Source organism: Chiloscyllium plagiosum, chromosome 8 (assembly GCF_004010195.1).
Source record: "Chiloscyllium plagiosum isolate BGI_BamShark_2017 chromosome 8, ASM401019v2, whole genome shotgun sequence".
Classification (NCBI taxonomy): Eukaryota; Metazoa; Chordata; class Chondrichthyes; order Orectolobiformes; family Hemiscylliidae; genus Chiloscyllium; species Chiloscyllium plagiosum.
In genome coordinates, this window is record NC_057717.1 from 103,580,251 (window position 1) to 103,595,022 (window position 14,772).

The window sequence follows — 14,772 nt, forward strand, 5'->3', positions numbered from 1 at the left end:
TTGGGAGAGGGGCGTTGGGAATACGATAGGTTATAGGGAATACGGGGAGGTGAGTTGATCAAAGAGAACCTGTCCTAATGGGTATTATTGATTTGCATTGCCCTTTGACAGGCTAGGGGTGGGTGGATTGGAAACCCATTGTAGCCCATCTGTCACATAATACAAAGCAATATAGCAGTCAAGGGATATAATGTCACATAAGATGTCAATCCACAGGCTATAATCCATGTCTTTCTTAGTTCACCCCAACAGGCATGGCTAATGAACATCTCAACTGGGTCTGTGAATTGCTGCTCTTTTGAATATTTCATAAACAATAGAAACTGACAGGGAGGGGAAAGATGGAAACACTACAGCCACACCCTTAGTCCTTCAAGCAATACCCACCCTCACAACTGTGTAATCTCTCAGGAAAGGGAAAATTAAACCAGGCCAATCCAGGTATCCATCCCCTGGACAATTGCTGAAAGCCAATGGAAACCAGACCAGGGAATCTCACTGAATGCTGTCCACCGGGAAAACACAGCCTTGGTTTGAACCTCATGAATTGTTTTAATCACCGAATTGAAAAAGCAGTAGACTAATTTGGAAGAGTGAGATGGATTTCACTGTGTTTACTCAGTTTGTGGTACACCCCAGTAAATACATTGGAGACTATAACTCATCAGTGATCCTTGCTTTGAGCTAACTCTTGTTGGGATTAGCTGCAATAATAAAATTGTACAAACAACAAAGGTTTATTTTTTGCAAGGAGCTTGCAAACATCGGTGGTCATATGGTTTGCAGTTCATATGATCCGACCGGCAAGATGTTTATTGTAAAGTACAAAGGGCCAACTGACTTTTGTCTGGTCAGCTACTGAAATACTTTCCCAATGAAGCAATTGTTGCTGTTATCACAGGATCCTCTTGCAATATTTGTCCACACAGCGATGACTTGCTACAACTTTCTACATACACAAAACTCACGTGAAATTTCCAACTCCCTGGGCTCTAACCCAACCAAGATTCAACATTGCTCCATCCCTCACATTCTGTCCTGTCAGAATGTCAACATGGTGCAAATCATTGTGACTGTACAGGCACAGCTTTGGCTGGGATGGGGATTCCATTAAAAATATACTTCAATCGGCTTGAGGTGGTTTTGGAGACGGTGTTCAAGAATTAGCATTAGATTACTTACAGTGTGGAAACAGGCCCTTCGGCCCAACATGTCCACACTGACCCGCCAAAACGCAACCCACCAAGACCCATTCCCCTACAACTAACACTACTGGCAATTTAGCATGGCCAATTCACCTAAACGGCACATCTTTGGACTGTGGGAGGAAACCGGAGGAAACCCACGCAGACAGGGGGAGAATGTGCAAACTCCACGCAGCCAGTCGCCTGAGGCGGGAATTGAACCCGGGTCTCAGGCGCTGTGAGGCAGCACTGCTAACCACTGTGCCACCGTGCCGCTCACCCATTCGGTGTCACAGAGCTAGAATGTATGTTTGATCTGTCCTTGTGGCTGGAGCTACCACAAGATTCAGGACTTAATGTTTCTCCCTTAGCTCTCAATGTCTCACTGTGACCCTAATGGTCTGTGCTGTCTGATTCTGTATGACCCTAATGGTCTGTGCTGTCTGATTCTGTACGACCCTAATGGTCTGTACTGTCTGATTCTGTAAGACCCTAATGGTCTGTGCTGTCTGATTTTGTAAGTCCTTAATGGCCTGTGCTGTCTGATTCTGTCAATCCTTAATGGTCTGTGCTGTCTGATTCTGTAAGGCCCTTGTGCTGTCTGATTCCGAGCTGCTACAGGATCCTCCACATCCGACCTCTTGAGCAGATGGGGCTTTGGGTTGAACATTTCAGCCAAAAGGCCATCATTTGGGGTTAAAGGGAATGACAGATAAGTGGGAACAGGACATTGGGGTTGGATGCTGAGAATGGCTGAGCAGTCTTGAATGTTCTTCTGCACCGTTTGTCCACGTTTCTGTGCTGGCATTTCTGACAGTGCTGCACTCCCTCAATACTGCTCAGCAGTCTAAGCCAAGTAGTGTGCATGCGATAAGAAGCTTCTTACACAACCTCCCTCTGCACTAGGAGAAAGTGAGGACTGCAGATGCTGGAGATCAGAGCTGAAAAATGTGTTGCTGGTAAAGCGCAGCCGGTCAGGCAGCATCCAAGGAGCAGGAGAATCGACGTTTCAGGCATGAGCCCTTCTTCAGGAATCAGGAGGGTGTGCCAAGCAGGCTAAGATAAAAGGTAGAGAGGAGGACTTGGGGGAGGGGCATTGGGAATGCGCTAAGTGGAAGGAGAGGGTGATAGGGTGAGGGTGATAGGTCGGAGAGTGGGTGGGGCCGGAGAGGTCGGGAAGAAGATTACAGATCAATAAGGCAGTGTTGAGTCCGAGGGTTGGGTCTGAGAAAAGGTGGGGGTAGGGGAAATGAGGAAGGTGGAGAAATCTGCATTTATCCCCTTGTGGCTGGAGGGTTGATACTTGTGCTGGAGAACAATTCGTACCCTGAGGTACTGTCCTCAAAGCTGGACCAGGCACCTTCAGCAAGCGGAACAGAGGGAGGGAAACTGTTCTTTTGATAATGATTCTGTGCTTTCAGCTCAATGTTTGGCTTTCTCCAGTTCAGAAGAACATTCTGACCTGATACATCACAATGATTTATGGGACCTTCCAACAGGGAGTCATCGAGTGGACGCTACGAGAGATTTAAACCGTATGGCTTTGTCCGAATGCATCCACTGCTCGACGACATGGCCAGCTGCCACTCTGGAATGAGTTTTGACCCTGCACACCTCAACAGAGTCCTGCAGACCGCCCCACCCACAGTCAGGGAGGCCCCTCTACCATGTCCTCCCACTCTGAGAGCTACCAAGTGGAAGGGGCTCACAACTTGCCACTCATTGCTCCATGGTAATGTATTGCGAGGTAACAACCAATCCATACAGAGCAAGATCCCACTAATCACACTGATGACAGCATCAGACAGTTTGTGATCATGCCTGGGGAAGCAGGCCATTGGACCCATTTAGTCCACACTGACCATCCAAAGGGCATCCCAGACCCCCTGCCCTACCCTCTCCCTGTAACCATGCATTTCCCATGGCTTACCCACCTCGTCTGCACATCCCTGGACACTGTCAGGCAATTTTGCTCGGCCAATCCACCAAACCGATTTGGTTTGGTTTATTGTTGTCATTTGTACCTAAGTACAGTGCAAAGTTCTGTTTTGCAAACAGGACATCCAGATGATAGAGTGGACCTGGAGGGTACCCTTTGTTAGACATTCAATGCAAGTTAGTCCTTTGAACTATGTAAATAAAAGGCTCAGTAGCCAACTTGAAGTACAGCTTCACATATGCTGCATCTGCGACAGAACCATCACTCAAACATTTATTTTTATGTGTGTGTGTGTGTGTACATCACATGAGGCAGTGTCAACATGCTGTTCCACAAAGCAGGGCGTCACAGTTGAGCTTAACATCATCTGCACCCAAAGTCCACACATAATAGAGCACACATAATGAAGGTGTGAGCTGTGAGCTATAGGGAGAGGCTGAATAGGCTGGATATAGTTTCCCTGGATTGTCGGAGGCTGAGGGGAGACCTTATAGAGGTTTATAAAATCATGAGGGGCGTAGATAGGGTGAATGGCAGTTGTCGTTTCCCTGGGGTGGGGGAGTTCAAAGTGAGGGGGCATATTTTTAAGGTGAGAGGAGAAAGATTTAAAAAGGACACGAGAGGCAACTTTGTTACATACAGAGAGTGGTTCATACATGGAATGAACTGCCAGAAGAAGTGGAGGATGCAAGAACAGTTGCAACATTTAAAAGATATCTGGATAAGTTCATGTGTTTGGAGGGATATGGGCCAAGCGCAGGCAGGTGGGACTAGTTTAGTTAGGGAACATGGTCAGCGTGGACTGGTTAGACCGAAGGGTCTGTTTCCGTGCTGTGTGACTCTATGGCTCTAACTCATATAGGGCTGGGGAGGGTTAGATTTGTAGTCACATCATTTAAAAGGGACCTAAGGGTGGTACGTGTATGGAATGAGCTGCCAGAGGAAGTGGTGGAGGCTGGTACAACGACAACATTTAAAAGGCATCTGGATGGGTATATGAACAGGAAGGGTTTGGAGGGATATGGGCCAAATGCTGGTAAATGGGACTTGATTAATTTAGGATATCTGGTCAGCATGGAGGGTCTGTCTTAGTGCTGTACATCTCTATGACTCAAAGTACAGTGAAATGTGTACAATGTCACCACATATAGTGCCACCTTCATAGATGTTCATAAAACCCCTACAGTATGGGGAGGCCATTCGACCCATCTAGACCACAACAACCCCCTGGGGTGGCTTCGTGGGTCACTCGCTGTTTTCAGTGACCCCACCTAGTGGCACCCCAATGGGAACGCTCTCATCCCTCCAACTGAGAGCCGGGAATGTGTCACCCTCTCCAGAATCAAAGGCAGTGCACACCTTGGCTCCCACTCCCTGGAGGAGAAAGTGAGGACTGCAGATGCTGGAGATCAGAGCTGGAAATGTGTTGCTGGAAAAGCGCAGCAGGTCAGGCAGCATCCAGGATTCCTGAAGAAGGGCTTATGCCCGAAACGTCGATTCTCCTGTTCCCTGGATGCTGCCTGACCTGCTGCGCTTTTCCAGCAACACATTTCCAGCTCCCACTCCCTGGATAGACTGTGGAGCTGCGGCACTGCTGCCTATACCTTGGTTTGAGCCAGACGCATAACTGAGGCTCCTTTCTGTTCTCTCCTGGTGAGTGTAAATGATTGTATTGATATCACAGTGTCAGAGGAGAGCAGCAGAGTTGTAGTGCCTGGGGCCCTAGCCAATATTTATCCTTAAGGAGAAAGTGAGGGCTGCAGATGCTGGAGAAGGGCTTATGCCTGAAACGTCGATTCTCCTGTTTCTTGGATGCTGCCCGACCTGCTGCGCTTTTCCAGCAACACATTTTCAGCAATAATTATCCTTAAATCAACATCACGAGAACAAGTGATGTGGTCTGTAGCACATTGCCGTTCATGGGAGCTTGCTGTGCTAGGTTTCGCATATTCATTACACTAATTAGTGTTGGCCAATAAATGATATCTTAGTCAGCCACGCCCATGTCCCAGGACCAATTATTAAAACAACCTACAACTGTGATCACAGTTCAAAAATGCCTCATTGGCTGAAAAGTGCTTTGGGCCATCCTGAAGTCATGAGCGGCGCTACATAAATACAACTCTCTCTCTCTTTCTTCTCAATATGGAATGTGTTCAACTCTTCAACTAATCCAGTTTGCAAAGAAAGGCAGAGACAAAAAGTGTTCTTGAGAATATTTTTAAACTGTATTAATAAATACAGACAAATCAATTCTTGATTATATTGGAAAGAATCTTGTTTATATAAAAGAATACAATGTTGCCAGAGTTGAACTCAGAAAGTTAATACTTTGAGATTATTAGGGCACCCCTCCAGTGAGGTTCTGGACGCAGAAAGCCACAGAGAAGTGACCTTTATCTTGAGAGAGAGTCTCCTTTGTATCATCGGTGGAGTACCCACAGAAGGCTGAAGCTTCAGTAACAGTAATCGGAATAATCTTCTTCCACGTAGTTGGCTGGGAAAAAACCGACCTGGAAACAGAGAACGGGCAACGTTACACACCGGTCAAATACAACTGTTTGTACAAGCGTAGATCTTCAGAGTTAGGGCAGGGCCCCTCCAGTCTGCTCCACCTTTCAGTAAGACTGGGGTTGATCTGCCTGATCTCCACTTCCCAATTTCTCCTGTATCACAAATGTCTGTGCGACACAGCTTTGAATTAACTCAAAGGCACAGCCTCCACTACTATCTGCTTTTGTGATAGCAGTAGGGACAGCAGAGGGTCAAATAGACATCCTGCCTTGTATAGGCTATTAACTGGGTCATTCACAAAATGCTGCAGATCTGAAACATGAGCTGGAAAAACTCAGCAGATGAGGATGCATCTGTGAAGAGGAACAGAGTTAACTTGAGATCAGATGAAAGGTTATCAACAGGAAACGTTCGCTCTGTTTCTCGCTACAGTCCTGTGTGGACAGCAGAGATTTCCAACATTTTTTGATCATTTTTTAAAATCTCATTCTTGGTGAGAGATTACTGCACAGATGTTTTTCACATCACAACAGTGACTACATTACAAAACAGCGATGTGGCTCTCTGGAACAAACTGTGAATGCTGCTTTGCAAGTCCAACTCCCCTCCCCTGGGAGGCTAGCAACCAGAGAGCAGTAGTGGTACTGTGGTAACGTCAGAAGGCTTGTAATCTGAAGTCAAGATTAATTTTCTGGGGATGTGGGTTCAAATCCCACCACAACCAACAGCAAGTAAGGTGGAAGTATGAAAAACAACCTCTCTTCTTGATTAAATGAGAGCTTAGGGTGTAGAAAGTACTGCCTGGAAATGTGGTGGAGGCAGGTTCAATTGAGGCATTCAAGAGTGGGTACTTGGCTAGAAATCCTTCCTGAAGAAGGGCTTATGCCCGAAACGTCGATTCTCCTGCTCCTTGGATGCTGCCTGACCTGCTGCGCTTTTCCAGCAACACATTTTCAGCTCTGATCTCCAGCATCTGCAGTCCTCACTTTCTCCTGGAAAGAGTGTGCAGGGATTTGGGGAAGAGGCAGGGGATTAGCATTGGGTCACGTCGTTCGTTTGAAGAGCTGATGCAGACACCTCGGTGCTGTCAGTTAAACATCACACAACATCAGGTTATCACCCAACAGGTTTAATTGGAGCTTTCAGAGCGCTGCTCCTTCATCAGGTGCTGTAACATATTTGTGCTTCTATGATATTTAAATCCCGGTACATAAACTATAAAGCTTGCCTAATGTCGATCACCCCATCTGGTTCACTGAAGGAAACTGCCATCCTTACCTGGTCTGGCCTACAGGTGACTCCAGACCCACAGCAACGTGGGTGACTCTTAACCACCATTGGGAATGGGGAACAAATAATTACTGGATTAGTCTCAACTGGGTTCTAAAGGAAAGGGCTGTTTTAAGCTGTATGTACACATTTGCCAGTGAGACGCAGAGTGACAAGTGGAAACTGGGTTGGGAACAAAGATTGGAAACACGAGATTACCACACACCCTGCCGTATACTTCTCCTTTCCACCATCCAGGTGATCCTTTCTTATTGATGATCTTAACCACATCTCCTTCTTTCAAGCTCAGTTCCGATCGATCCCGGGCTGAGAAATCGTAACGGGCCTTTGCTGTCCCAAAGCACTTCAAACTTGCCCCTGCAAGGCATCAAAATCAGAGGAGATCCTCAACGCCAGTATAGTAAATTCCCGATTAAAGTTGGAATTAGATTAATAGTCACATCATTTAAAAGGGACTAAAGGGCAACTTTTTCACACAGAGGGTGGTGCGTGTATGGTACAAGCTGCCAGAGGAAGTGGTGGAGGCTGGTACAATTACAATGTTTAAAAGGCTTCTGGATTGGTATATGAATAGGAAGGGTTTAGAGGGACATGGGCCAAGTGCTGGCAGGTGGGACTCAATTAACTTAGGATATCAGGTCAGCATGAGAGTCTGTTTCAGTGCTGTACATCTCTATGACACAAAGTACAGTGAAATGTGTACAATGTCACCGCATAAAATATAGTGCCACTTTCATAGATGCTCATAAAATCCCTACAGTATGGAGAGGCCATTTGACCCATCTAGACCATACCAACCCCCTGAAGGGCATCCCACTCAGTCACTGTAACCCTGCATCTCTCACAGCTGATCCATATAACCTACATCCCTGTAGTCAATGGGCAATTTAGCATGGACAATCCACCAAACCTGCATATCTTGGACAGTGGGAGGAAACCCACGCAGACACAGGGAGAATGTGCAAAACTCCTCACAGACAGTGACCCCAGGGTGGAATTGAACCCACATCTCTTGCGCTGAGAGGTAGTAGTGCTAACCACTGAGGCTCCGTACCACCTCTTATGTACTATTGGTACAAAAATAGTGAAATAAAGAGAAAAGCTAAAAGTTCTACATTACAGTTCTTCACATTATAAATTAGGATGACAAAGACATAAAGTTAACTGATAACTCCTTTGAAGATGGTTTGGAGATGCCAGTGTTGGACTGGGGTGTACAAAGTTAAAAATCATACACCAGGTTATAGTCCAACAGGTTTAATTGGAAGCACTAGCTTTCAGAGCGCTGCTCCTTCATCAGGTGATCATTAGATTAGATTACTTACAGTGTGGAAACAGGCCCTTCGGCCCAACAAGACCACACCAACCCTCCGAAGAGCAACCCATCCAAACTCATTCCCCTACATTTACCCCTTCACCTGACACAACAGGCAATTTAGCATGGCCAATTCACGTATAAAGGAGCGGCACTCCGAAAGCTAGTGTGCTTCCTTTGAACATGGTTTTGTATTAAGAGAATAGTTACATTAATTTGTTTTAACATTGTGAGTGTTAATTTTTCCTCATGCTTCCTCTCCTATATGCCAACCTCCTTCCAGCTCCTATCCCTATCCTCAGACAATCTTCCTCCCATCTCCAAATCCCTATCCCACTCCTCTCTGTTTGTCCCGGTCTCCTCTCCTGGCTCCTGTTCTGAACTTGCATTGCTGCCTTGGGCAGTTTCCTGATGAAGGGCTTTTGCCCGAAATGCTCTCCTGCTCCTGCTCCTCGGATGCTGCCTGACCTGCTGTGCCTTTCCAGCACCACTCTGATCTTGACTCTAATCTCCAGCAACTGCAGTACCCACTTTTGCCACGTTTGCCTTGGGCACTACCTAGAGCCAGATATTGGTTAGTGCAACCAACTACTGCCACCAGATGGAGCCTTGTTAATTAAAACTGCAGGGAATTGGTATTTATTTAATCTTTCTTGTCAACTTTTAATTTTTATGATATTGTAAAGGTTTTATAACATGGAATGTACACCATTTCAACTCAGTAATATTTTAAAGTATTGGGAAAGGTCCTGAGTATTCTAATAGTTGCTGAATGATGTATTTATACTATTTAAGATGGATTACACAGTACTACAGATATGCTCCTGTATTCGAACCAGCACATTGTGTACCCAGAGCAAAAAAAATAACTGAAGGAACCTAACTCCAGTCCTACCATTGACTTCTAGGGGAAGCTGTGATTCACTTAATTTTTCCATTTAAAGTCATGGTTTTCAGGAATATAATCACTGGGATCGGGCCTATGTGATTCACCTCTCTCTCTGCAAGAACCTGCAGCTACAACTTGAGGGGTGGCATGGTGGCTCAGTGGTTAGCATCACTGCCTCACAGCACCAGGGATCTGGGTTCAAGTCCAGCCTCAGGTGACTGTCTGTGTAGCATTTGCACATTGCCCCCATTGTCTGCGTGGGTTTCCTCCCACAGACCAAAGATGCGCAGGTTAGGGTGGATTGGCCAGGCTGAGTTGCCCACCGTGTGCAGGTTCGGTGAATTAGCCATGGGAAATGCAGGGATGTGAGTGGGTATGGGCTGAATGGCCTGTTTCAATACCGTAGAGACTCTATATGAATTGAAAACTTTTGCTAACTTCTCACTGCATTTGGCAACCCCTGCTTGATTAATGACACCACACTCCCAGTATTGGACACTCGATGCCCTCGCCACAGCCAATCAGAACGTAGATCAACACTTCATTAGATGATTCTGATCAATCAACTCCCCTACAATTTGGCTGACAAAGTGACAAATTTAAGATAAAATGACAAGTTTAAGGCAAATCTTTCAACACTGCACTTTCTTTTGATGTCCCAATGATATTTCTCCAAAGCTTGCTTGTGTCAATATTCTAGAGATAAAAATGTGAAAACTAGGAACAACAATAGGTCATTCAGTCCCGAAAGACTGCTCTGCCGTTCGATATGATCGGAGCTGATTTTATTATTCCACGTCCTTGCCTGCCTGCTCCATCTAACCCTTACTTGTTGAGAATCTCTCTACCTCTGACCTAAGAACGTTCAGGACTCTGCATTCACCACCTTTTCAGGAAGACAGTTCCCAAAGACGTACCTCCTTCTGAGAGAGAAGATTTCTCATCTCTGCCGTAAATGATGTCTGTTTTTGAACCCCCCTCTGAGAAGAGGAAACGTCCTCAGGGACAACTTGCAAACTCCACACAGACAGTCGCCCGAGACTGGAATCGAACCCGGGTCCCTGGCGCCGTGAGGCTAACCACCGAGCCACCATGACTTTACTGCGGTCGGACTACCCACTAACAATCTCTCAGAAGAGAGATGATCTGAGTCACTATCACACATTGGTTTGTGGGAGTTTACTGTGCACAAACCTTTGTCTGGAAGTGCTCTCAGACATCCTGTGAATATGAGAGGCAGTACGGGAAACATTCCGGGGCTTTGTTTATTCCCCATCTGTTCATCCACCTCTTTGTGCACTCACCTGAAAACTTAGGAATGGTTCTTTTTTCTGGTTCTTGGAAAGAATTTTGCAAAGCTGTATCCATCGTCTTAAAACATTCCTTTAGGGAATTGTGCTGGTAAAATTCCACCAATTCCTGCAGGAAAACAAGGATCTGTTTGTCTGTTGAAGGTGATCTTTTTGGGATGAGGCTTTGGGATGAGAGAACACATAACACATGCAAAACTATTCAGAAATCCAAATTAACGAAACCACAGGGGTCCAGCAGATACAGCATTAATGCAAATTCAACTCCCATGGATTGCAGACATGAGATGTTCGATTAGATTAGATTAGATTCCCTACAGTGTGGAAACAGGCCATTTGGCCCAACCAGTCCACACTGACCCTTCAAAGAGTAACCCACCCAGACCCATTTTCCTCTGACTAATGCACCTAACACTACGGGCAATTTAGCATGGCCAATTCACTTGACCTACACAGCTTTGGATTGTGGGAGGAAACCGGAGCACCTGGAGGAAACCCACGCAGAGAGAATGTGCAAATTCCACACAGACAGTCACCCGAGGGTGGAATCAAAAGCAGGTCCCTGGCACAGCGAGACTGCAGTACTAAATACTGAGCCACCATTACGTCCATGAAAGTGACTCATAAACAGAACATAATCAGAGAAGGATAAATGCAGAAAGTGCTGGAGAAATGTGGACTGCAGTCACACTGGACTCTAAATTTTAACTCTCTCTCTCTCTTTCTCCACAGATGCTGCCTGACCTGCTGAGTTTCTCCAGCACTTTTTGCTTCAGATCTCCAGCATCCACGGTACCTTTAAAGTACCGCCACAAACTCACCTGCACCTCCACACACATCATTTACTGCATCCGCTGCACCCGATGTTGCCTCCCCTATATTGGGGAGACAGGCCGCCTACTTGCGGAACGTTTCAGAGAACACCTCTGGGACACCCGGACCAACCAACCCAACCACCCTGTAGCTCAACATTTCAATTCCCCCTCCCACTCCACCAAGGACATGCAGGTCCTTGGACTCCTCCATCGCCAGACCATAGCAACACGACGGCTGGAGGAAGAGCGCCTCATCTTCCGCCTAGGAACCCTCCAACCACAAGGGATGAACACTATCGCATTTCCAACACCCCTCCTCCCTACCTTTTATCTTAGCCTGCTGGACACACTCTCCTCATTCCTGAAGAAGGGCTCATGCCCGAAACGTCGATTCTCCTGCTCCTTGGATGCTGCCTGACCTGCTGCGCTTTTCCAGCAACACATTTTCAGCTCTGATTTCCAGCATCTGCAGTCCTCACTTTCTCCTACCTTTAAAGTCTGAATGGAACTGGGTGCGCTGAAGTAGTAGGAGGCCAGTCTGCCCATCATAACTTTGCAATCCCTTTGAAAGAGCTCTCCAAGTATAAAAACTAGGAACAGGAGTAGGAAACTCAGCCAGTCGAGCCTGCTCCACCATTTAATACGATCATGGCTGACTCCTCTTGGCCTGAACTCCACTTGCCTGTCCACCCCTTGTAGGCCATGGCTAATTGATTATCTGCCTGTCTCCCCCTTGTGTTTATTCAGTGCCCTGGCATCCATCAAACTCTGGGGTCATGAATTCTATAGATAGTTGGCACGGGGTTGCCATTAGGCTAGCTTTATATGATATGGACTAGGGCAGACCCCCTCAAAATACTCTAAGAAAGTAGCCTAGACCCTAACGTTTTCTTATGTTAAGGGCAAATGCAAAGTGAGTGTTCCAGGTGCGATGTAGCTGGTCAAACCACTTGGCTTTACGCAAAACAGAATTTATTTAAATACTATAATTGAAACACAGACAAAAGAATACTTTAACTAATGGAAGACCTAACCAACCCAACAACAGTATTTGTTACTAATGAATTGTTCCAATATAGTACCACCCCATGAACACACCCCCTAGCTGAAAGGTAAATCCAAACACAGATTCCTACAGGCAGGAGGGAACAACATCTACAGAGGAATCCTTTACTGAAGCTTGCAACTCCCCTGGACTCATGCAGAGTGACTCTTACAGCTAAAAACACTAGAGAAAACTTGAACTGAGAGAACTGGCCACTCCCCTTGTCTTGTTAAACTGGACCCTTCAGCACCTCTGCTTTATGACCCAGGAACAAAGTAACTTCTTTAAAGTGACAGCATCGCCACAATATATCAGATTTTTTTTAAAAAATTGGTTCAAATGTCACCATTTGCCATCGCAGGATTTGAACTCAGAAAACTGGCCTGCCATTTTGTATAACTAGAGTGAAGAGAGTGGTGCTGGAAAAGCACAGCAGGTCAGGCAGCATCCAAGGAGTAGGAGAATCAATGTTTCGAGCAAAAGCCCTTCATCAAGCCCTTTCCTGTAGTATTCACTTTCACCTGTTCGTATAACGAGCCCAGTGACATTATCATGACGCCATCACTTTCCACACGGAAAGTGAATTCAAATTTCTCCATCTGCCATGGCAGGATTTGAACCCAGGGCCTCGGGACCTGTAGATAAATAGCCTCCCAGGAACGTCGCTGGGCCACTGCTCCTTCCAATTAGTTAAATCTTCCCTGAACACTTTTTCCCCACATTATGCTCCTTTTTCCAGGTCTTTTCCAATCACCGAACAATAGTTTTTTTGTTGCCTTTGGATTATAAACAAGAAACCTCTTCATTTCATCCCCAGTCAATTCTTTTGCCAGTCACCTCCCGTCCTGGCAGTGAAAACAGCTTCTCTCTGCCTACTTTTTCAATTCTGCTGAAAGTGTGTGTCTGTTTTGCAATCTTCTCTGTCCTACGGAGAACCAGCTTTTTAAGTACCACAGCAACAACAGAAGTTCTGTGCCCCCAGGTGATATTCGCCTTCTGTGCCCCATTCAAAGACCTGACACCCTCCTGCAAGTCTTTTTTCCTGAAGTTGGTAGCTGCCAGAGCACATCAGGTAAGAAACCATTACACACAGAATGTTGCGAAACTCAGAAACCTTGTCATACATGTTGATCAGAATCACAGAATCCCTGCAGCATGAAAACAGGCCATTTGGCCCATTGAGTCTACACCTAGACCCAATGTATCCCTGCATTTCCCATGGCTAATCCAGCTAACCTACACATCCCTCGACACTATGGGCAATTTCCCATGGCTAATCCACCCTAACCTGGACATCTTTGGACTGTGGGAGGAAACCCACGCAGACACGGAGGGGATGTGCAAATTCCACGCAGACAGTCATCCTGAGGCTGGAATCAAACCCGGGTCCAAGGCACTGTGGAGTAGCAGTGCTAACCACTGAGACACCGTGCTGTATCCCTTGACAGGATATTTATCAACAGGGAGACCTCTCTGGCCTGGGTTGAAGTGTATGCGTTTGTTGTACCACAGTTTAAATTCGGTTCATACATACCAGTAATGACTTGAAGGCCTTCTTGTCTGTCACACGGAATAAACCATCTGATGTGGTCACCTTGATGTGCTTTACTTCTGAATTGAACCTGTCACAAAACATCATAAAATATTAACGTCGTGGCCTGAAGCCTTTACTGAACTGTCTGAGACACTGTGCTGTGCAGTCCTGACCCATGAACGTTTGATATTTTAACAGCAGAGTTAAGACCCAATGTTCAGTCTGAATGAAGAGACCCATTGAGACTGAACAAAAGAACACACAAACTAGCAGCAACAGCAGGCCAATCAGACCCTTCAAGAATGCTCCTCCATTCAGGTGATCTGACTCATCATCTTCAACAGGAGACCCCTTATTTATGAGCTGCATCTTCACTCATTCTGGTCTCTGGAAGAGTTTCAGCCTCAACTAATTACCTATTCGGAGTGTCTCGGTGTGGAACTGTACCCCAAGTCTGATAAACCAAACCATCTGCTTCAATACAGAGTCAGGTCACAGACCTGCTATCATCTTAGAATCCCTACGGTGCAGAAACAGGACATTCAGCCCATCGAGTCCACACCACCCCTCCGAAGAGCATCCCACCCGGACCTGTATTTCCCATGGCCAATCCCATGGCACATCTTTGGACTGCGGGAGGAAACCAGAGCGTCCGGAGGAAACCCACGCAGACACTGTGCAAAAACAGTCGCCTGAGGGTGGAATCGAACCAGTGTCATTGGTGCTATGAGGCAGCAGTGCTAACCACTGAGCCACCATGTTGCCCCTATGGAACGATAGAACAGGTCTGATGGGCTCAATGGCCTCCTGTTATTCCTAATAATGAATCCACTTCACAGTCACAATAAACCAAATTTTGCTGGTTAAATAGAGACATAACAAGATGGCATAAACCTGGACCTCACTGCCTGTGCGGGTGAGAGAGGCAGAAACCCTT

General features: G+C 46.2%; 1 protein-coding gene across 1 annotated transcript; it reads right to left on the minus strand.

The window, feature by feature from the left end:
* Positions 1-5,327: 5,327 nt before the first annotated feature.
* On the minus strand, positions 5,328-13,920 carry LOC122552272 (proto-oncogene vav-like). Its single transcript, XM_043694964.1, has 4 exons — positions 13,836-13,920; positions 10,436-10,550; positions 7,133-7,284; positions 5,328-5,636 (listed from the first exon to the last, which is right to left on the minus strand). Exons 2-4 carry the CDS (start codon positions 10,497-10,499, stop codon positions 5,580-5,582), a joined length of 273 nt encoding a protein of 90 aa, XP_043550899.1. The 5' UTR covers positions 10,500-10,550; positions 13,836-13,920; the 3' UTR covers positions 5,328-5,579.
* Positions 13,921-14,772: the final 852 nt, after the last annotated feature.

Coding starts and splice junctions, on each gene's coding strand:
- LOC122552272 (XM_043694964.1), bottom strand. CDS start 10,499: ATGGATACAGCTTTGCAAAATTCTTTCCAAGAACCAGAAAAAAGAACC. Junction 7,285..10,435: donor AACCATTCCTAAGTTTTCAG/GTGAGTGCACAA, acceptor GATGCCTTGCAG/GGGCAAGTTTGAAGTGCTTT. Junction 5,637..7,132: donor AAGGAGAAGTATACGGCAGG/GTGTGTGGTAAT, acceptor CTCTGTTTCCAG/GTCGGTTTTTTCCCAGCCAA.